At 42.7% G+C, this 24,310-nt stretch overlaps 1 protein-coding gene and 1 long non-coding RNA gene across 4 annotated transcripts; both read left to right on the top strand.

The window, feature by feature from the left end:
• The first annotated feature begins 1,516 nt into the window (after positions 1-1,516).
• On the top strand, positions 1,517-3,311 carry LOC133883653 (protein PLASTID MOVEMENT IMPAIRED 1-like). Its single transcript, XM_062323026.1, has one exon. It carries the CDS (start codon positions 1,575-1,577, stop codon positions 3,159-3,161), a length of 1,587 nt encoding a protein of 528 aa, XP_062179010.1. The 5' UTR covers positions 1,517-1,574; the 3' UTR covers positions 3,162-3,311.
• A 13,340-nt stretch (positions 3,312-16,651) lies between these two features.
• Positions 16,652-19,505, top strand: LOC133930027 (uncharacterized). 3 transcript variants are annotated; one of them, XR_009911706.1, is made up of 4 exons: positions 16,653-17,398; positions 17,491-17,677; positions 18,261-18,346; positions 18,429-19,505. It is a non-coding gene; the product is annotated as an uncharacterized LOC133930027 (long non-coding RNA). The 3 variants fall into 3 exon arrangements; XR_009911705.1 differs by having other exon boundaries at positions 16,652-17,677; positions 18,247-18,346; XR_009911704.1 differs by having other exon boundaries at positions 16,653-17,677.
• Positions 19,506-24,310: the final 4,805 nt, after the last annotated feature.

The raw sequence follows: 24,310 nt of genomic DNA, 5'->3' as shown, positions 1-24,310 counted from the left end.
GCAAAATGCCTTTGGCGGTCTAACCGGGACTTTGACCGTCTGATCACTGGAACCTGCGATCTTCAGACTCAAACTCGAAGGGGTATTCTCCCGTGGAGTGTGTGCTCATTTGTAAAAAGGAGTTAGTTCTTGTGAGAGAGAACTAGGGTTAGGAGACTTGAGGGAGAGAGTTAGATCCACTAAATCGAACCAAAAAAGAGTGAGATTAGTGGAGGATTTGGAGCCTCACCTCTCTTGTTTGCTCCCACCTCGTGTACTTCATCTTTATAGTGGATTACTTGCTCACCGCCGCTTGTGGTTCTTCCCCGCAAAAGGGTTTCCACGTAAATCTTGGTGTCAATACTTGATTTGATATTTCTCTTATCATATGTGTTGATTGGATGTCATCTTGCTTGCTATTGGTGTAATCTCTCAAGTTTATGGTGTATAGTTGATTGGCATATGAAGTATGGTAGTGTTCTTTGATGTGGTTATGTTGGGATAATGGGAATTGATGCTCTAGTGAGTTAATAGTTGCAAGTGTATGCTTGTTGATTCATTGGATAGCTTGTGGTGAAGAAATTTGAAACTTAAGACTTTATTATTGTTCATACCCACAAAGTTTTCGATAAAATGCTTGTGACACATTAGCTCACAGATTTGCTGTGCTTCGGCTGCCCCTCTAAGCTCACACTATTGCTCCCAGATACTGTATCAAAGTTGCTCATTGTCCTCGCAAAAAAGAAAGAAAGAAAGAAACTTGTGCATTGTCTTGCTGAAGAAATGAACAGATATGAAAGATAATTTGACATGGGTGTCGAATAATATTCCTGTCGGAACACTCTGTTTGTCCAGACAGCCCAGCAAAGTGCTGAAACACCTAGAAATGAGCAGATATCACAAATATCTTTGTTATTTGGCAGCAAATCATCTATCCAACACCAATATTGGTGTAAACATGTGGGCCTAGTATTAGCACCCAAAAAACTCCCTATTATATCCCAGATCATTTTGGCTACAATGCTGCCAGAAAAAAGATGAATGCATTGGCTGCTTCATTCTGATCACAAAAATAGCGTTGAGACTTCCCTGCCATTTTCTATGCAACAAAGCATCTTTTGGAAAAAAAATAGCATGTTGCTCTAGAGGCCACAAAAAACCTTGAGTTTTGGAGTAATCTTGGATCACAAAAATAGCCGATCGATTGACCAAGAAGTTGTAACAAAGTTGCTCATTGTCTTGCTGGGTTTGGTGCGTCTGTGGAAGCCGAGTCTGGTGTGTGTTTGCTGGACAATGCTCGACCAGATGCATGTAATTGCTTTGGTGGCCAGTGATTTGGGATTTGTCTGTGCCTCAAGTTAAATGGAAAACACCATTCCATCTCAATAAAAAAAAAGTAATTAAAAAAAGAACGCCACAGAGTAACCCGGCCTCGTCTCCTCCATGCGCTCGCGCCAAATCCCTCCAAAACTGTCACCCCGTAGCGCCAGCGCCATACACTTCACCTTCTCCTCTCCCTCTCTTATCTACTCGACGGCCTTAACTTGCTTCGAGCTGCCGGTGAGGTCGAGCACTATTGCAGTTGCAGCAACGCCATGGCTGAGGACGAGAAGTCCACCAACCAAATCCTCCAGGCGCTCGACGCGCTCAGCCACACGCTCTACCAAGCGCGCGCTAACCGCCGCAACAACTCCCTCGCACTCCCTCGCTCTGCCGGCGACGGCAAAGATGCCAGTGGCGTCGACGCTGTCGAGGCCGAGGCGCGCCCTCTGTCCCGCCGCTTGTCCCTGATGTCGCCGTTCCGGTCCAGGTCTAAGCTGGACAAGAATGAGGACAACGATAATGAGGAGGAGGACGACGATGCGGCGCCGCTCAAGAGCCAGGGCTTCGCCGCGGTGACCCCGGAGGCAGCCATGGCTGACGGGGAGAAGAAGGGGATATGGCGCTGGGGGCCGATCCGCGCGCTGTCGCACATCGGCATGCACCGAGTGGGCTGCCTCTTCTCCGTGGAGGTGGTGGCCGCGCAGGGCCTGCTGCCGTCCATGAACGGGCTCCGCCTCGCGGTGGCCCTACGCAAGAAGGAGACGCGCGACGGCGCCGTCCAGACCATGCCGGCCCGCGTGCAGCAGGGCGCCGCCGACTTCGACGAGACGCTCTACGTCCAGTGCCACCTTTACCGTAGCGGCGGCGGCACCACGGGTAAGCCGCTGCGGTTCGAGCCCCGGCCGTTCGTCCTGTCGGTGGTCGCCGTGGACGCGCCGGAGCTTGACTTCGGCCGTAGCGCCGTGGACTTGAGCCTGTTTGCAAAGGAGTTCACGGACAAGTGTCAGCAAGCAGGGGAGTGCGTCCGGCAATGGGACATGGCGTTCCCGCTCGCCGGGAAGGCGAAGGGCGGTGAGCTCGTCATCAAACTGGGGTTCCAGAGCATCGACGACGGGGGCGCCGGGTTGTACACCCAAGCAGCTGGAGCAGACAAGACTAGCTCCTCGTCGTCGTTGTCCTCGTTTGCACGGAAGATTAGCAGGTCATCGTTCAGCGTCATGCTGAGCCCGAAGATGACTCGCACCGTGTCGTCACTGACGCCGAAGATGGGGGTGTCGTCCCCGGACTTAAAGGGCATCGACAACTTCAAGCTCGACGAGCCAACCCCAGTTGCCGAGGTCAAGGAGACGCCGGTGGCCGAGGTCACGGAGACACCGGTGGCCGTGGTCAAGGAGACACCGGTGGCCGAGGTCAAGGAGGAGCAACCGAAAGAGCCAGAGCACGAGCCGCAAGAAGCGCAAGCCGATGATGACTCGGAGATCCCGGAGTTTGACGTCGTAGACAAGGGAGTTGAAGGGCAAGAAGTGAAGAATGAAGAGAAAGAAGAGACTGAATCGCACACTGGAGGCCTCACCGAGCTCGAGGCGATTACAAGCCAGACGAAATCCCTCGAGCTGACCATGCTCGGCGACGTGTCAGACGCAGCCGCCAAGTCGGTGGAGCAGCTGGAGGACGAGGCGGCAGGGCCCGACGCCAACGAGGAGGAAGTGACCGGAGAATCCTTGCAGGTGCTGGAACAAGGAGAAGACAAGAACGCGACCGCCAAGTCGCCGCCGGGTCGAATTGGGTGGCGAACTATTGCCATCCTTGTCACCCCCATAGCAGTCCTCGTAAGCAAAGCTCTTGTCACAACGCGCTGAAAATATTAGGAGCCGTTTCAAAGTGGTGTATGCGTATATTGTTTGCCACAATGGTGTATAAGTGCTTCATTGTAACATATGTAATCTGTAGTAGTTCAACATAACGAACAAAAAAGGATGCATAATGCATACCGGTATTATAGTGGATAATCTTGTCAAGCCATTTCAGGTCTTCCTTAGCACCAGTTATTTCAATTTGTGCCTTGCAGATCCACTCATAATAGGGAAGGGAAAAAAAGAAGAAAAGCAAAAGAAAAAGAAAGTGTGAAAGTCTGAGCAGTAACAGTCTTGTATCTTGCTCGCCTGCCACGTCATTCCGAGGAGGAAACCAACCGTGGGCTGAGCCTTGGTTGCCCCCAACCCCACACGACGCCTCTCGCGGCCCGCCAAGTCGAGAAGCGCGCGCCGTGGAATGGGACGCACGCCCGGACAGCACGATGGCAGTCCGCTCCGGCCGCGGACTCGATCCCAAACACGTTGGGATTCCGAAGCCGGAACACACTCAGCATTGGGTCACTGGCTCACTGCATGTGGAATTTTTAATAATATTATTTTATTAAAAAATTACAAAAATAATATCTGAAGTCATAAAATTGCAACAATACAACGTATGTGGTAGTGAGCCTGACATGTCGGCAAACATGTGTGGCCGAAAATACCTATCGGCATGCGGATATGGCAATGGGCTAGGTTATAGAGAAGGGATCAGTGACGTCTTAAGAGAGAGGTGAATTAGAATATTTTAAATTAATTGGGTTCAAAAAATTTATAAGATAAATCTATATCAATTTCTATTTAAATATTCTCTAGATTTATCTAGTGTGTCTATTATATTATTTAAAAAGGTTTGTAACCTATATCCAATTCTAGCAAACTACTCTAGAAAGATAAACATGTAAATATAGATTGTAAGTACATAAATGCGGAAACGTAAAGATGGTAGCGAGAGCAAATTCGACAAAAAAGACTTTTATCTCGTAATATTGATAGTATAAACACCACCGCTAATCCACGTTAGAGCAGCCACCTAGCCTATAGCTCCCGGATGACACCGATCATGACTCTTGAGCAACCTAAGCCTCAAGTAGGTTGAGCTACCAAGACAAATCTTCACCACAAGCCTCTCTTCAGTCACTTACCATCGTTTTCACTTTAGAGCTTAAGTCACCAAGGCAAGGGTCTCCGCGTCTCCGTACAAGAATCTTGCCACTACTCCACACCAAGTCTAAGGGTCAATAAGCATGAGTCACCACGACTCACGATGCTGGCGAGTCACTAAGACTCTAAGGTGTCGACGTACTACTTGGTACAATGTTGGATCACTCCTTAATCCCCTCTCTGGGCAGTAACACCTAAACACAATTCTCTCTAGGTCTATTAGCACTAATCACTCCTTAATATTGTACTTAATTACCTTAAATGATCACTTTTAGCATTTTGGTTGCTTGGATGTCTTTTTAAGTGTATATTAGCTTCTCTGGACTCCAGCACACTCAAATGGCCGAGTGAGGGGTATTTATAACCTCAAGCTCGCGCAATAGCTGTTGCCCTAACGGTCGCAAAAGGCTGTGAACACTGAATGATCCAGCATCAACAGCAGTACAAACACCAGACCAACCAATGTGTACAACAGTTGCAACTAGCCATTGGAACTCCACTCAAACTCATTTGTGAACACTGGATGTTCCGGTGTAACCTTCAACTCCAACACTAGACTATCCGGTGTATAGACTTGAGCCGACCAAGCCACTTCACTGTCCATTTATTCGGTATGTATAATGCTCTAATCACCGGACTATTCAGCATATACAACATCGCTAGCCATTGCAACATCTTCTGGAAAATACTCTGGTCAAGCTTACAGTGTATGCGCCTTTAAATCGCTTGACAATCGAGCGTGTAGAATTCCTTCTACCACCGAGAAACACCTCCTGGAAAATGCTTTGTCGTGTTTATCACCTCAACACCGGACCATCCGGTGTAGTATTCAATTTTGTCTTCTGAGTCAAAACACTCCGATGTTTTTTTTATGAGCACCGGACCATCTGGTGAGTACACCTTGCTGAGCACCGGATCATCTGGTGTAGTCTTCAACTTTCTCTTCTGAGTCGAAAACACTCTGGTGTGTATAGATTTATGATCACTGGACCATCCAGTGTTAACAATTTTTCCTGAACTCGTCCAATTCAAAGTTTCTTGAGTTCGGCTTTGGTAGCTTTTTCACATATTCCATCCATGAGACCTAATAAAGAATATACTTTACAAATATGTTAATATCTTTTACTATATTATCATTAATCATCAAAATCACATATATGCCATAAAAGAGCCATGTTCGCTACAATCTTACCCTTTTTGGTGATTGATGATTACACAACCAAAGCAAGTGGTAAAATATAAATGATACTAAATATAAAGTGTATAAGTGCACAAAAAATGAATGACAACAATTATAAAGAGCATGAAGACTTACCACTTTGCTTGGATGTATGGTAAGAACAACAAATGGTACCAATTGTAAGAAAATCAACGATAATACCAATTGAAAATGAATCACTGATACCAACTGAAGATGGATCAATTGTAAAGGAAAGATCCCATCTTTATCATACCTTGTTCTTACCTTCAATTTATCCCCCTTTTATTATGACTGTCATGGAGACAATTATCCCCATTTCAACATGTTAAACTCAAAAGAAACATTAGAGCATATGGGAGAGATCTTCATGAACCATGATCCTAAAAGATGATACCAGTTGTAGGAATCCAATTAAAATGAATGATATGAACTGTATGGTAAATGATACAAATCGTAGTTATGCATGCCAACTGTAGGAATCCAATTAAAATAAGCAATGTGGATATCATTTGAAATGAAAACACATGTATCACAATTCAAGAAAAATCACATAATATGGTTTACACTCTCCCTATGTGTGTGCATACATATGATGAGATCCATTTGTAGGTATGTAACAATTTATGCACTACTAGGCAATATGTAGAAGTATGAAGTTTACACCATATTATGTATAGAGATAACTTAAATGTACGAATGAATTGACAATAATACTAATTAATGGATAAGCATTGCATATTTCTGAGGACTTGTAGATTATTTCATGAGACTACAAAAGATACCACTTGAAAGACATGTCGATCTAAAAATCACAACAAATAGGATATGCTCCCTCTAATTATGTGCATACAAGTGTCGAATACTTGTGAGAGATATGCACTTGTCATTGATAACAATGAGAAATTTATCCTATAGATTAGACTCATGGCATATAAAGGATACTATTGAAGAAATATGCCATGTAAAGAACCTACAACTAATAAACCGTGTAGGTTGCTCATGGGTTAGAGAGAAACACAAGAAACCTACCATATGAAAAACCTACACTAGGCATTGCAAGAAAATAAAATATGCACATGCAATTCTATACAAGGCAAATGTACTAGATGTAAAAACAAAATGCATGAATAAAAGTTCTAGCTACCATTAACTCTTTTACCTTTGGATGGGAGATTTTGGGTATGTGATGGTCAAGGTTTTCATCAATGCGCCCAATCTTATACATTTGACTTCTTTGCTTGAACCTTCACTTTATCTTGTGAATCAAGTCTTTAAATCCCTCTAGCTGACTCATGGACTTCAAGTATTCTTTGGAACTCAAACTGATTAGGACGCCTTGATGTTGGTGATTACTTCCTTGGGCACCCAAATAGGTTGGTTCTACCTCTGGTCCTTTCTCCCAACCATCTGTGCATCCACTTCACCATTATCCTTCTTCTTGCGCTTATAGTGGTTGATCTTGATCTTGATCTTGTAGTTGGGCTTGGTGTAGAAGTTGGGGGTCTTGTTTGAGAAGTTCACCATCTTTTTGTTCTCTTTGGTATCCTTCTTGATTTGCTTGCAATGGAAGGACTTATGACCTTGTTGATGACGCTTGAAGCATGTCACGGTGGACTCCTCCGTAAGCTTGTTTACCATGTTATCATAGTTATCTTATGGAGGTTGGACATGATTGTTGCCCTTCAATCTTGCTAAGTCATTCTTGATCTTCTCCACTTCTTACTTGAGCTCATTATTCTTTTGTGCAATGAGATTATTACATGGTTCTAAAAAAATTATCAACACATGCCTCATTGTAAGGGGGTGAGCTAAATAGATGAATCAAATCATCACAACAAGTGGAAGCATCTACCTTAGAGTTGAAATTAAAGAGAGAGGTAGATTGCTTCAAAGGGACCTTAGATTGAGATTCAATATGCTCAAGTTTTGCCTTAATCTCTTCATGCTCCTTGTTTAGCAATTCAAATTTACTCACTATTTGATTATAATTAAAAACAAAGATAGCATGAATGTCATTAATGGAATTGAATTTTTTAAATTCTTTAGATTGTTTCTTTAAGGCCCTTTGTAGCTCAATTATCAATTCAAAAAGTTCTTCTTGAGAAGGTGAATCCTAATCGGATTCATCATCACTTACATCACTTTCTATACCTTTGACCATAAGGCACTTGTGTGATGACGACTTGCGTGATGACGACCTTGAGAAAGAGCTCCTCTTGGAGGAGTGGATGGTTAAGCTTTCATTATTTAAGCTTGAATCTTCATCTTCACTCACCCATCTTCCTATGCTTGCAAATGTTTTACTTCTTCCCCTTGTCTCCCTCTTATTCTTGGTCTTTTTCTCCTTCTTGATATGATCAATTGTGTTGATTAAGTCTTTCATGGAGATTGGATGATTAATCTCTATGTTGATCCTCTTGATGTCCTTCTCGAATCTTGAGATGAGCTTGATGATCTTGGGATCTATTTCTTCAACATTTGAGGTGCTTTGCTCATCTTTTTTATCGCTCTCTTTATCTTCATCATCATCATCTTCGCTTGTGTTTGAATCTTGCTCTTGACTTCTCATCTTCTCTTTTATGTGTGGTCAATGAGCTTGCTTGCTTGGAGGGCAAGGTTCTTGGCACCAGATGAGGAGGAAGCTTCAACCTCTATATTCATGGTTATCTCATGGGCGGTGATCTTACCGAGAACTTAGCTTGGAGTCATCTTGTTAATGTCCTTGTCGTAGATGATGGATACTATGAACTTATACTTCGGATGTAGAGCTTGAAGTATATCATCTCCAATTGATGTCAAACCTAGCCAATTGATCTCATTGACAATAATATTCAAATGCAAGTGTATGTAATTAGCACTTTCGTGGGAAAATTGTTTAATGTTTTTGAGCTTAGAGACTAACACATGATATTTCTCACTGCGCACATCCTTTGTGCTTCATGTATTTCAATAAGGTTAATCCAAATATCATGAACATTGGTGAGAGAATATATTCGATTAAATGCATCAATTCTTAGAGATAATAAAAGAATACTCTTCACTAAAGCATCGAGTTACCTCTCCTTGTTTGTGAGATGTTCCTTCATCCCCTCCTCGGTGACTCTCCAAATATATAAAATTTTGGCTTGCAAATAACAAGTCATTAGATTTTTCCAACGAGGGAAGTGAGTGTTGTCAAAACATAGAGCACTACCGATATCCATCCCTACCCTGGATGACACAACTCTCAAGGATGTTAAGCCTATTAAGAGTACGAGGCTCTGATAACAATTGGAAGGATCGGTGATGTCCTAAGAGGGGGGAGGGAGGGGTGAATTAGGATACTTAAAACTAATTAGCTCCAAAAACTCCACAAGATAAACTTATATTAATTTCTATCTAAATGTGCTCTACGCTTATCTAGTGTGTCTACTCTACCATTTAAAAAGGTTTGCAAACTATATCCAATTCTAGAAAACTAATTTGGGAAGATAAGCATCCAAAGGTAGATTGCAAATATGTAAATACGAAAACGTAAAGATGGTAGAGAGAGCAAACTGGCACAAGGGATCTTTATCCCATGGTATCGATAGCATAAAGCCCTAGTCCACGATGGAGTAGCCACCTAGGCTATAGCTCCCAAACGACACACGGTCATGGCCCTTGAGCCACCTAGGTCTCAAGTAGGTTGAGCCACCAAGGCAAGGTCTCATCACAAGCCTCTCTTTCGGTCACTTGCCGCCGTCTTCACTTCGGAGCTTGAGCGACTATGGCAAGGGCCTCCGCATCCCCGTACAAGAGTCTTGCCGCTGCTCCATACCAAGTTTGAGGGTCAACAAGCATGAGCCACCAAGAATCACGGTGCCAGCGGGTCACCAAGACTCCAAGGTGTCAATGTATCACTTGGTACAATATAGGATCACTCCTTGATCCCCTCTCTAGGCAGCAACACCTAGACACAACTCTCTCTAGGCCTATTAACACTAATCACTCTCTAATCTAGTACTTAATTACCTTGGATGATCACTTTTAGCACTTTGGTGGCTTGGATGTCTTCACTAGTGTATATAAGCTTCCTCTGAACTCCAGCATCTTCAAATGACAGAGTGGAGGGGTATTTATAGCCTTAACCCCACGGACTAGTTGTTGCCCCCAACAGCTCAACTTTAATTTATACGCCTCTCTAGGCAGTAATACCTAGACACATTCTCTCGGCCTATTAGCACTAATCACTATCTAATCTTGTGCTTAATTACCTTGGATGATCACTTTTAGCACTTTTGTGGCTTGGATGTCTTCTCAAGTTTATATGTGCTTCTTTGGACTCTAGCATACTCAAATGGCCAAGTGGGGGGAGGGGGGTATTTGTAGCCTCAAACCCGCACACTAGCCATGTGAGGAACTGTCCAAATAATATTCTAATTAATCATCAGGAGGATCATTATTCATAAATACAACCTCAATGATTAACCAGAATACCATCCCAGTAGTCCCAGCATGTGTTTTGTGCCCAAGATCAGAACACATGCATTTTCAACATGTACATCACAACATAGATTAAGAAAGAGTGAGTAATTAAAGTTATATACAAGTTCTTAAGCATACAACCATTTGTAATAGTTTACACAAAGAGAAACTATGTAGCAGAAGATTAAAACTTTAACAATAACAAAAGGAGAGTGGAGTCATATGCCCTTAGGCTCCACCCCAAAAGCTACGCCTCACCATAGTAGGATGCACTACTCTTGCCCACCACCTGCATCGGCGGGCACGAAGTAGTCAAACACCACCTCACCCTCACCAGCAGAACCTGAAAGCGCAGGCATGAGTACGAAGATACTCGCAGGACTTAAACCATATAGAGCACATATACGTAGCTCAACTCCAAGGATTATGCATTGAGCTGTTAGCAAGAGTAGGCCACAAGGTTAAGTAAAATATATGAGGTAAGCAACCTAGACACATATGTGTGAGCATCTATACTTAACTCAAAAACAACTACATTTCTACCCTGTAAACCACAACTTGAACATGTATGTATAGCAACCATAGTATCTCATCAACAAACTACCAACCAATTCCATCATACCATAACCTTATCCCACATTCGTAAACTCTACGACCGACACAAATGAAACAATAGCATGCTCATGACCGAGAGCGCAGCATTTTGAAATATTTTTACACCCTGCAAGGGGTACAACTTTACCCACACGACTCGAGGACCATTCGGCTTGTGCTACTCACGAAAGTACACACAAGGGGGTACTAGAGTCAACCTTTCTCATACTCGGAATCACCCACTTGCAATGCCCCTGTGGCACCGGGGTTACCGTGAGCATCTCCCAGACACCTCTAGCTCCCCGCCACCTTGCTTCTCCTTTTCTTTTCTCTTACACGTCATAGAGCTGCAGGGCAAGTGTCAGCACGGCAAGTGGATAATTGGCTTACCTTACCATTGGATCAGAATGTGGTGAGTACGGAAAGTGCTAGAGCCAACTGTACCAACGAACGGCCTTAAATGATACAAGCGGTCTATGGCATCTGGGCTTCTCTCCTGAACTACCCAGAGGACTCCTCCTGGGCAGAAGATACCCCTAACACCGCCCACATCTCGCCTCAATCTCACATCTCAATCATTCATCTCAACCTCATCTTTGTATCTATAAACAGTGATTAAGACCTAAGCTCGCGAACAACGGCAACACTGTCGCTCGATTTCTACCGAGGGCCTAAGCATTGCTAAGCATTTCGAATAAACCTTGAAGCTAGATAAAAACTATATCATCAAGGCTACAAGGATAAGGATTCATCAGTAAGTCAAGGTAGAGATAATGCATGAACATAGGTTCTACCCATATCAGCCCGTCACTATACTCAACACATGCAAACATACATAAAGTATAATTTATCAATTTAGACTCCATTTAATTTGAACAAAGGGTGTAGTATGCTTAGATGCTTGCCTTTCTACTCTAGGATTTGCCCGATACTTTCCGAACAGAACTCGCAGAAGTGGTGTGCCTCGGTGTCGCCCTCAATCACACTCGCGTCACGCTCTGGACCTTTGTTCGCTTAAACAAGAACGCATGCAATGATGAGCATGAAGGAGGTGCAATGCTTCATGACATGAGTTTAAAGCAATAACGATTTGCTTAACTTTACTTATTATTAAACATTTAATATTTTCTGGATTAATTAAGCTTAAAACAAGCTTCACCCTAATTAGAAAATTAACTATGCTTAGCATGAGTGTGTGTATTTTTACTGAATAGGGCATCAATTAACAAGATTTAAAAAATTTATTTCATCAATTTTGGAGCTACCAATAATTAATTATGGATTAATGAAGCTCAAACCTATTTTATTAATCCATGCAATTTAAATACATATTTCATAGCTCCCAGTATTTTTATCATGTAGATTATGATCATATAAATCCAACAAAATTAGTTTCACTATTTTTGGAGCAATATTCTATTTTCTATGCATTTTACAACTTTCAGCTGAATTACTAGTTATACACTAAATCCATTTCGCATTTTTCGGAATATCCGGATTAAAAGGGCCCCAAATCTTTTTGCACCTAGGCCGAGCTAGCTATAGTCGCTGACAACGGGCCCAGTAGGTTTGACTCGAGTCAAAATCAAGTGAGGGCAGGGCAGCACAGTGCCGGCGGCACGGCCAGGCATCGCCGGCGGCGAGTGGTGGCGCAGCTCGGCCATCCAAGGGAACTAGTGGCACCAGCGCGTGCACACGGTCCTGACTGACACACACGTGGCCGGCGGCGATGATCGAAGGATGGCAGCGATGGCGCACGGTGGAAACAGCACGGCGGCGGCACGGCTCGGCTCACTGGTAGCTAAACGACGATGCAATCTAGCTGGACGAGCACTCCACAGCATCTACACAGGTATGTGGATTCAACGGTGTGACTAGTTTCTGACGGGCCCGATGGTGGCCTGGCCGGGCAGCATGCGCTGAGGTGGTGGCGGCGGGCGGCTCATGCGGAGAAGCACTGGCGATAGGCAAAATGGAAAACTATGCGTGCAAAGGGTTCAAGAGATCGTGGGGAAGCTCACCGCGGGACCGATTCGTCTAGAGAAGCAACAGTGCGGTGGCTCGATGGAGATGTGGCGACGAATGCCGCCGGAAATGGGGAAGAAGGCGCCTGCACCCGATTTCGGCCACGGAAGAAGGGGAATCCGGCGGGATTATGTCGGTGGAGCGTCGCACGACCCCTTCCTTAGCTCCTCGTGGCTTGGGCCTGGTCGAATCGAGCTTGGCTCGTCGAATTTTCCTTAGCGTCACAATTTTATGAATCATGTAGACTATGAAATGTTACATTCTTGATCACCATGTTCATAATTGCTTTGGCTTAGTCAATGCTTATGTTAAGACTAGTTTGATGAATATCTTGCTCTAGGCTTCTTGGTTCAAGATAGTGGATTGGCACTATATTTTCTATCTTTGTCAAATATTTTAGCTTATGATAGAACCTTCGGGGAACATATGTTCCTTGTGTCGCAAAGACACTACTTGACTTGATCTAAGTGAAAACTTGATAATTTGTGCAATTTGAATATTTTTGAGCAATCAAGTTTCTTGTGCGAAAATATGATCCTATACGGTTGTCTTGATGCTTTGTGTGGTTTGCCAAAGGAACAAACCCGTGGTTGCTAAAGTCAACTTGAGGATAACATGAATCGCAAAGAAATGTGCCTAAATGATCAATTTTGTTTTAATCACTTGATGTAACTAAGTCTTGGTTTCATATGTCAGCGTTTGCAAAGCCTACTATTATGAATACTTGCTTGCCTAGTTTGAGATTGAAGTTTGCTACTTCTTGATGCTTGTATTGCCTCGACATGAGTGGATGCTTATGTGGTGCTCACTTTTAACATGATTAGGCTACTTGAACTTAAATGCGCCAACAATTCTTCAAGATTTGCTTGTAAAGCTTCATGCTCTTATGTCACTGTCTCTTTTTGAGCCTTTACACGATTGTGAGCTCCACATTCTACTCTCCATAGCTCTTTGATGTTTCTAGCTTGTGCAAATGCTTTATGGTATACTTGTAAAAGCTCATTAGGTTTGCATATTGATTTCATAGCATTTTAGGTCCTTGATGTTTGCATTGCCAAAGGGGGAGAACTTATGCACTAAATCACAAAGAAGAAGAATCCTGAAATCAGTCCATTCATCAAGGGGGAGCTTTTGCATATTCGGCTTGTCTTTGTCTCTCTTCGAGCTTTTGCAATCTTCTTATGCCAAGTGACATCTTTTGCTTTTTCTTGAGATTTTGGGCACTTGGACGCGCTTTTCTTGTTAAATTTCTTCAAACCAAAATCTTTGTGCTTTGAGGATTGCCAATGCACTCATCAAGGGGGAGATTGAGAATCCAAGTTGAAATGTGCCTTAGTTTATATATGATGAGTGATTGACAATGTTGTTATTTTGATTTGTGATTTGCATGAGCACGGTTATGCACTGCAATTATGATTCTGACTAACCAAAATTACGGGGAAAATGGGGTTGACATTTTTGTCTCTAAGTCTCTCTGAGTCCAACAAAATTGCATATGCCGGATGGTCCGACGCCGGGCAATTTGTACACGCCAGATGATCCGGCCCATTGGAAGACTTCACGCCGGAGCATTTGAGCTTAGAAGCAAAACTTGAAGTACACACGGGATGATCCGGTGATTAAATGAAGAGAATGCTGACTATTTCTTGAAGAGAGATTGCAAAATGAGTTCTGGTAAGAATGTACATGTCGGATGGTCCGGCGATAGGCAAATGTACATGCCGGAGTATTTCATCCTAGAGGCAAAGATTGAAGTGTACACCAGATGGTCCAGCAATGGAGTGAAGTGAACGCCGGAGCTTTTCTTGCAAAGAGGTTGCAAACTAGCTCTAGTGAACTTGTACTCACCGGATGGTCCGGTGTTCAAAAGGATGAACAACGGATGCTTCGCCAGAGCATTTCTTGCAGAGAGGTTGTAAGATGGCTGATCCAGGGAAGTAGTACACGCCGGATGGTCCAGCGCTCAGAAGCTATGAGCAACGGATCATCCGGCGTTCATGATTTTTCTGAGATATGCTTTAACTGAGGATGTCGATTTGGAACTAACTAGAGAATGTTTGGAGATATGTGTGTGCTTATCTCATGATGTGTAGGTGATGTATGCAACTTGGCGGTCGACAGCGGGATGATCGGGGCCAAGCAGGGTACTTCGTGCCGAATGATTGAGGGGGCCGAGCGGAGTCAAGGGTGATCTTGGCTATGCACTTGGAGGTAAGCAAAGCAAGGAAAGAAGGATGAAGTCAAGCAAATGGGATGCTGGTGCAAGTGACAAGGAGGCCCAAGGGATCGGGAGTGGGAGAGACTTGCTGACGATCAAACTCACAAGGCAAAGTACACACGTCGACATCAGGATACTTGCTTGAGGTGAAAGCAAGTGGCAGCAAGTCATGCTTTGAGAAGCGTGAGAGGTGGTTTCGCGGTTTGGTCTCAAAGCCGTGGAAGGATTGAGAGGATGTGGCATCATCGTGAAACTTGCATCAAGAAAAAACTAAGTCATGAAGGCGCTATGACCGTTTGATGAATGGAGCGAAAAATAGACCAAAATACTCCGGTGGTCGGTAGGAGGCCATTGGAAGAGGGGTATTTTAGGAACAAGGAAGCATAAGCGCTAAGCTACCTCCCTAGGCGTATAAATAGAGGCGTAAGGCTATGTGGGAAGGTTGAGTGCTAGGTTTTAGAGGAAAGGAGAGATGATAACTTAGCCTTGTAATAGGTGAGAGCTTTTTGTGAGGAAAATACCTTGTAATCTACCGAAAAAGGGCTAACATTTGCAAGAAATTAAGTACATGTTTCCTCCAATGCTTGTATCCATCTCCTTCTAGTTTCCTTCTATTGCCTCCCGTGCTTTGTTGCAAGTTTTTCTTTTTTGATTGTGATTTTTTTTGATGAGCTGAGATTTTCTCACCTTGAGAAGTTGTTCTTCTTGTTGCTAGAGACATAAAAATTACATACAAATGTATACAAGTGGGTCTTGAATTCCTTTACTCGGAGAACTTCTTCTTCCGGTGATCTTTTGTTTGGAGCAAATATTTCTTTCTTCAGGTTGCTATCTTTCTGTGGTAATGACTTGTGGGATACCTGTCAATGAAACTAAGAGTTCATTTGCACCCATGAGAGCCATGCTTGGAGTTTTTCGTAGAAACTAGGTTATCTCTAGTTTTTGCTTCCGTTTTGTTTTGAGTACATTGGATGACCAGAATAGGAGATGGCCATTAAAGAAAATTTGTGAGGTGTCTATTCACCCCTTTCTAGTCGCCATTCTCAGTCCTACATCACCGTCAGCCGCTGATGTGCTAGACTAACTTGCAGAAGATTATACAACCAACCTAACACTTCGGCTAGCCTCATCTATCTCGGACTATTCAATCTAGTCTACATACTGGAAGTTACTCAAATCCAGCCCACTGTCACAATGCATGACATATACAGGCCCCGTAAAAAACCGGAACCCCACTACAGTCGACATCCCGGATTCAACATTCAATACCAATATTTTGTGAGCTAAAATAACTCTAATTACCTTACAAATTACTCTAATACTTCCTCTGGTCATAAATACTTGTCGCTTTGACCAAGATCTGGTTAAACTTTTAAAACTTTGATTGCCAAAAGCTTCCAGAATATTTAGTTTGAAAATATAAAAATCATATATGTAAATTTATCTTGAAAAATACTTTCATACTATTATATTTTATTAGATATTATAACTATATTCTAATAGAAAACAATGGTCAAAGTTGCACATCAAAGACGTAAAAAGTCAAAAGAGACAAGTATTTATGATCGGATGAAGTATCAATATAAAATGCTTAAATTTCTTCTGTCATCTACCTAAATATTCCAACCAAAAATCCAATTTTAAATATACTACAGTATATTCTCTAATTTTTGTACCTATCGTTGCCATATAAATCTAATCTATACATAGTCTCAACCTGGTCGCATTTACGTCCTCCCAGCTTATCCACGTCATCACATGGACTGGAAACCGTCGGATCTAGCTGCGGAAGTTAAGGACCGTCCAATTGGGAGCTGCTGCGCTCGGTCCTTCGAGAAACCTCCGCCTCTCGGTCTTTCCTCACTCGGTCGCTCCAGCGCCACCGCCCTCTCCAGCCTACCTCATTTGGCCACCGGGACCCACGCGCCGTAGCCTCCTCCCCTCCGCCAACACTGACACACGACGCCCCACCCCCTTGCACCCGATCCACGGGGGAAGGAGCAGCCGCGCGCCTGCGCGTTACCACCACCCCGATCCGGCCTCCCCGCCTCGTGCCACTCCTCCCCTCCCCTCCCTGCGCTGCCCCGCCCCTCCCTGTGCCGGCGAGACGGTAGAGGGTCTCGGCGCTCCGCTACTTCGGCCGAATGTGCTCCATGGTGATGGCATTCCTCGGCTTCGACCTCGGCGGTCCCCTGCATTACGGTTGCTGTTTGGTCCTGGTGCTCTGTTAACCACCTCATCGCTCCTCCACGGTTTGCCGAAATAGCACTGCTTTGCCACCGGACTCGATCACCTCCCTCGAGATAGCAGCGCCAGATTTGGGCAGCCTGAGCAGTTCTGTCACGGATGACGCCTGCACCTCCACCGCTGCTTCTTTCCCCTTCCCAAGCTGCATTTCCATTTAGCTATCCATTTTGTTCTGCGACGTGTGCATACTGCCTGTTCGACCAAATGCCTCACAAGGTAACAAGTAACTGCCATAAAACCTTCACAATTATTCTAACGCAATGAGCTACTTTAGCTACAGTGTTTCAAATTCATTGCAATGACTTTAGTAGTGATTGCTATAGAATGAAGTAAGATCATAAGCAACAGGTATACCTCAGTAACCAAGTCTTTGATGTTTGCTTACTACAAGCTTTTAGCAATCAATCTACATACTAAATTAACATTTTATGAGCATGCAGCTGTGTGCATATAGCTTACAAAGAAGTGTATTTCTGTGCCATCTTTTGCTCCTACCTCTTAATCTTCGTGAGCTGCAAAAGCTTGCCTGCAGAATTTGAATGGATCGAGGCAGGACTACTAGAGGTTGATAATTCGTTGAGACTTGCTCAAAAGATCCCTGAAACATTATTTGGATTATTCTTTGAGGTGAGATCCTGCTTCTTTTAACTCCCTGTCATTTCATCCTTTTAGATTCTCTAGCATTTTGTATGCTTTCATGGATGTCAAAAGTATAATATAATCCTGTGTAAGTTGCACTGGCCATCGGTTGGAATGTAATGCAATATGGCACAGCCAATTGCTATTCCATTACTTAAATCTGTGGCCTCCCTAGAACACCAATAACCTCAGTTAAAAACACAAGCATGTAACTTTTTAGTATAAATTGTTACTTTTCATAGCGTGAATTCCCCATCCTATATGCACATTACATAAAACAACATATATATGTTTTCTACTAAAGAGTTTAATTTTCTTTTCATTACCTCAGCAGACTGCTTCATACAAATTTCAGTTGTCAAAGTGAACTGATGTCAGTGCACATCTCATTTGGTTTTCTTTCATGACACAAAATGTTCATGTGTCGCTTAACCTGTTGAGTACACTTTTTAACATTTTTCTTTATACACGTGGTTTTTCTTATGCAGATTTTAAAAGCTAATTTATAGTATTGCAGCCTTGCTAACAAGCAACACCATAACATTCTCCTGCTAAAGTGTTGATTTCCTAGGTGGTTTTCTGGAGTCGAATCCTGAAGTGTTGATTTCCTAGGTGGTTTCAAGACCTCTGATGTCGCATTCTAGCAGAGATTGCAAGGTAAGCATATATGTTGCACATGGAAATATGTTCGTTCATATCAATTTCTTTTAGATTAAAATTCATTCCTCTCTGTCTCTAGACATAGAGCGAAGGCTGTTGATGAAGACAAAAGAGTATGACGAGCTTCCCCAATTGTGAAAGTTACTACTCTGTTAAATGTATGTTCTTTGAATTGGGTAAAGTTCTATGTCAGAGTTTATATTCTGTGATCGAATTATGCAGTATTCTCTACTTGCTTTCAATAGGCTAAGACAAGAAGTAGATTTAGAGGGATCAAGATATAAGACATGGCCTTGTTATGATAAGGATTTTGAAGTATGCATCAGAAAAAAAATGCATGGGGCTATTGCTATCTTGAACCCTAAAAATTTAAGCTTCAAATATACTTAATGCTTTGGTTAATTTGTACTTACTGTACGAATGAGTTAACTCCATGCCTTTGTTCATCCAACACAAAAGAAATATACTCTGTTGGGAGAAATACCCCAGCCCACAGACATTGTAAGGGGTCGCCATTAAGGACCCCCTCCGGAGCCCATTGGCTCCGAAGCCTCCGCCAGGACCACGTCTCCAAAGCCTCTGCCCAGACCATGCCTCCCAAGCCTCTCCTAGGACCACGCCTCCCAAGCCTTCGCCAGAACCACACCTCTGAAGTCCTGCATGCCTCCTCGGGCTGCTACCGGCGAAGTCTGGGGGAAGTAGTTGGCCTCCGTAAAGAATATCAGCAAAGGAGAACATCCATTGCAAATTGGCCTGGCACAAGGTGACCGGTAGTTAATACTGGTGCAAGTGGTGGCTATCATGACATCCCAGTGCAAATGAAGCCCCCCTGACATCTGCGGCAGTGCGGCACCGCAATCTACGATTGGCTAAACACTATTGTATTTGTCATAATAGATAATATCTTCTAAGTAGGGGTAAAAAGTATTCTACCTGGACCTGGGCTGTGTGACTCAACTGGTCGTAGGTCCCTGTGGTATAGTGATAGCTTGTATCACTATCCCTGTAAGGATATACTTTTGTATTTACACCTGAATGGTATTATAAATACAAACCTATGACCATCAGACCAGAGGACAAATCTATGGTTGTGAATCTTCAGCAACAAGGGAATATTTGTGGAAATGCATAACCAGTGTATTTGGGGGACACAAGAAATATAACGTCACGACAGAGAAAATGTAAACCTTTTCTAAATAATATAAGTACTTCCTTAAAAAAAAATATAAGTACTTCCTAAAAATATATATATAAGTACTTACATAAATCTAAAATATTATCTTATTTTTTATAGTGTAAGTCCAGGTCTGTTTCTACGAACATTATGTAACATTGTCAATATAAATTTAACTATAGATCTCGGTGACAGGACACACGGCGCAGCAAAGCTGCGCTATTTTCTAGTAACTACTATAAACATCGTTCTCTAATTCTCCAAAATCCTATAAATATTGTAATCCTAGATTTCTATTTAATCGAATTCAAGTACTATACTCTAAATATCCAATTCCATATGAACTGTGAAAATCATATTCTAAATTTATTGTCCATAGTTCTTTTGTACCTAAATTTTCTAAATATTAAAATTTTATTTCTGAACTGGTTTTCTACCTACATTATACTGTATTTTTCATAAATATTCTAATATAACAATTACACGCTAAGCATATATCTAACTATTTAAAAATGTTATAACCGAATTAAAACAAACATTACACTAAAAAATTATAACTTTTGTAATGCAACTATTCCTATTTTTCTATTCGTACTTCCCTAAATTTTCTAAATCTGTGGACTACTCTACATCCATATGTCTATTTTGAATTATCTCTATTCCTATGTTTCTACCTAAATTTTCTACATCTATTTCCTATCTAAATCTCCTATCTAAGCCTCTATGTCTCTAATAATCCTATTTTCTTCATTTATTCTTATTTCCTAACTATTCCTATTTTTCCTACATCTAGTCCCTATCTATTCCTATTTTTCCTACCTACGTTTCTCTATTATTGCTAAATTCCCTATATCACTAATATTCCTAGATTTAAAAAAGGAAAATTACCGTCGCCGCCACACCTTCAGTTCCCTATGTCAAGCGAGTTCGAGATGTCAATGATTGGCGAGCTCAACTACTTCCTTGGATTTTAGATCAAGCAATTGAAGAAAGGGACATTCATCCATTAAGAGAAGTACACGAAGGATATTCTCAAGAAATTCAAGATGGATGATTGTAAGCCAATCAAGACTCCAATGCCTACCAATGGACATCTCGACTTGGATGAATCGGGTAAATCGGTTAACCAAAAGCTTTACCGTTCTATTATTGGGTCACTTCTTTACCTTACCACATCTAGGCCTGATATTATATTTAGTGTATGCATGTACGCTCACTTTCAAGCTAATCCTAAAGAATCTCATCTTAGCACCGTAAAAAAAATCTTAAGATACCTTACGCATACACCTAGCATAGGCTTATGGTATCCCAAAGGTGCTAGTCTCTTACTCTTAGGTTATTTGGATTCGGACTTTGTCGGATGCCATGTGGATCGTAAGAGTACTTTGGGTGGGTGCCACTTGCTAGGGGACGGTCCCCAGTTTCTTGATCATCTAAGAAGCAAAATTTCATAGCTTTGTCCACCGCAGAAGTCGAATACATAGCTGCCGGAGCATGTTGTGCTCAAATCCTTTATATGAAGCAAACCTCGTTAGACTTTGGTGTTCATCTAGAGAAGGTTCCACTTCTTTGTGATATTGAGAGCGCCGTAAAAATTGCAAATAATCCCGTTCAACACTCTCGCACAAAGCACATTGATATTCTCCATCACTTCCTTAGACACCATGATAATAATGATATCTCTCTTAGTGGTGCAAGATCGGAAGATCAATTGGTGGATATCTTCACAAAACCTCTAGATGAAGCCACATTTTGTAGATTGCAGAGTGAGTTGAACGTAATAGATGCTTCTAACGTCATGTGATTATTTGTCATATATATGCATTCATGATAGGCGCTTGTCTAACTTTCTCAAGATAGTGGTGAACATTGGTTTTGCTTGAGTTGGTGGCCCCTTTGTTTCACTCAAGGCATGTAGTTGGGTTCACCATGAAAAAGCTTAAGAAAGGAAGTAATATGAAAAGATAGTTTATTTTAATGCTATACATTCGCATGTCATATAGTATGCACTCATGTTTACCTTCATGCATATGTCATGCATTGCTTGTGCATCGGCGGTAGAGAGTTCACAAAGGAAAATATCAATCTTTGATATTGTTGTTCGCTCTCGATGTGAACATACACATCTATAAGTGTGATTAGATAGATGTATGTGCTTTGTAACTATTGAGTCATGTCCTAATGAATTTAAAGCCTTAATTTTTGAATTCATAAGCAATATGGCTCATACATTTCCTTTGGAGTTTTCTCCCTCTTTCTTTTGTTCTTATTGCCTATTGCGAAAATTATGTATAATATAGCCTTTTTTGTGCAATTATTTGAAAATGAGTTTTTGAGAGGTAAGGGCTTCACTCAAACTGGCCCAAATATGTGTTTTGGTTAATTGATTATTTGAAAATGAGACTCAGTGAGAGATTTTAGTTTAGCAGAAAGTTTTTCTTCTCACTGGATGATCTAGCATTCTCTTCTTTCTTCTTAGCGGATCATCTGACACTCAGTGCTCTGTCACTCCTATTAAACCATGGAAAATGGTCCGACATCTACTTAAGGTCATCACCGGACCTTTCGGTGCTCATATAAGTGGCAGCTTATCAGAAGTTTTATAAATTAGTCTGACGTGTACAAAAAGTTCAACACCAGACCTTCCGGTGTTCAAAATTGAAAATTTCCTAAGAAAAGGTCCGACGTTCAGTGCAATGTTCAGCGGAATATCTGGCGTTCAGAAGTTATTTTTGGGTCAGTTTGCATGCTCTCTGCAAAAATTAGTTCAGCACTCTCTCCGGCGATCAAATGGATTATCGCCGGACCTTCCGGCGTTTACAATTTTACGCGGGTCCCACCTATCATATAAGCTTTCGCGCTCAACTCCTGCTCTCTCATTCTTGATTTGTGTTGCTACTACCCATACCTCTCACGTCACCCGCTGACACACCGCCCCTGCGCCTCCCTCTGCCAACAAGCTCCACCGCCCAGCTCCTTCCCCTCACCACCGTCGCTCACCAAACCACTGCAAAGCCACTGAGTGCCATCATCTCTAGCGTTTAGAGCCATCATTGCCATGTGCCCTAGCCACTGCCGCCGTTCTCACCGTCACCAGCCTCTTCTAGAGCTCAGCGTTGACCTCTACTCCCTCAATCCTTCGTGGTGAGCACAAATCTTCAGCAAAAACATCAAATTGCTCATGCCCTAGTTTGACTTCATCAACTTTGCTCTAATTTCATTCAAATTCAGGCCAAAATCCGAGAATTACTTGACCAATTGTTGCAATTAGAGCCATATCCTTTACATTGATGCTGTATTAATGCATGTTGATCCAAATTGTGCTCAAATTACTCAATTCTTTCAAATTTGGGTCGAAATCTTGCAATTTCATATGCCCTTTGATCAATTCCCTCAAATTAAAGTCAAATCCTTTAAAATTGATCATTGCCTACTATCGCAAACCTAAATCCACAGCATGTTCTACAATATTGTCCACAAATTATTGCTTAGGATTCAAAGTTGGGTCAAATTTCTTAAACTTGAATCGTTCGCTCATCTCTTCTCATTTGTTTCATCTCCTATACGGGTCATGAATGCCACGACAAGGGCAAAGCTGTTGAGCAGCCGAAGAAGAAGAAGTCGAAGGCACATAAGGAGTGGGATAGAGCTTTTGTTGCAGCCAATGCGTCAGATATGCAGCATGGCTTTCAGATCAAAGATGACTCCTCTACGCCCTGTTGGTCCAGTCGCACTCGTTCTGACATGGGGTTTGGCTCGACACCTTCTGGACAATTGGTTAGCTGGAAGAGGGCTCGTTAGGAGTCAGAGTTAGAGGATAAGGAGGAGTAGTAGACAGAGGAGTAGACGGAGCAGCAGCAGTCAGAGCAGCAACCCCCTGCTCAAAGAGAGATACGGTTGCGTGACTTGACCTCCTTCAAGTCACCAAAGATTAAGAAGTTGTGTTTTATGCCCGTCGATGAGTGGTTTACCTCGGACAGAGATGAGGGGGTAAATTCTAGGTTTTGGACGTTACTGCAGATGAGCTTCCATGCATCTTACAAGAAGAAGAAAGTCTACCTGAGCAAGCATAAGACACTGAACTGGTATTACTTGCAGCAGGAGGTGTGGATGTTAAGGCTCACTTTGACACCTTTCCTGGACTCTCAACTCTTCTGACAGATGTTGACCGATATGTTAAGGACTAGGTCCAGGTCTTTTATGCTATAGTGTGGATAGAGTCTGAATGTAACTTCATTCAGTTCATGTGTGAGGGAGAGCAGATGAGGCTGTACAGGAGCAACATGCTAGAGGCCTTGGGGGTTGAGGTGAGTCAGAGGTTTTTGCATGAGGTCATTCATCTGAACGCCAACCCCCCTCATTGTGATCTCGTTGGAGGAATTTTCCCTATTGACGATGAGATTAGGCCACTCTTCAGACAGCCCTTCGTCCTAGGCTCACCTCACATGCCGGATATGCTTACACCTGAAGCGAAGGTGATTCACATGGCTATGAGATGCAATTTGCTGCAACAGATTGGATACGCAAAGTCGATCACGAGTTTGCAGCAGTGGCTCCTCCTTTCCATTGTCAGTCACTAGCACTTTGATATTGTTGATCTGATATTGTATGAGATTGAGGATGTGATCGCCGATGGGATGATGATGGTCAAACAGCAGCCTTATGCGCATATCATCTCCCACTTGCTTGCTTATGCCATCAGGTTCCCTCAGTTTCTGCACACGTACGAGCAGTCTCCTCACTCCTTCAGGCAGTACATCCCCACTGCACCAATAGATAGATGTACA

Source organism: Phragmites australis, chromosome 10 (genome assembly GCF_958298935.1).
Source record: "Phragmites australis chromosome 10, lpPhrAust1.1, whole genome shotgun sequence".
Classification (NCBI taxonomy): domain Eukaryota; kingdom Viridiplantae; phylum Streptophyta; class Magnoliopsida; order Poales; family Poaceae; genus Phragmites; species Phragmites australis.
This window is presented reverse-complemented; position numbering and strand designations above follow the sequence as displayed.

Coding starts and splice junctions, on each gene's coding strand:
- LOC133883653 (XM_062323026.1), top strand. CDS start 1,575: ATGGCTGAGGACGAGAAGTCCACCAACCAAATCCTCCAGGCGCTCGAC.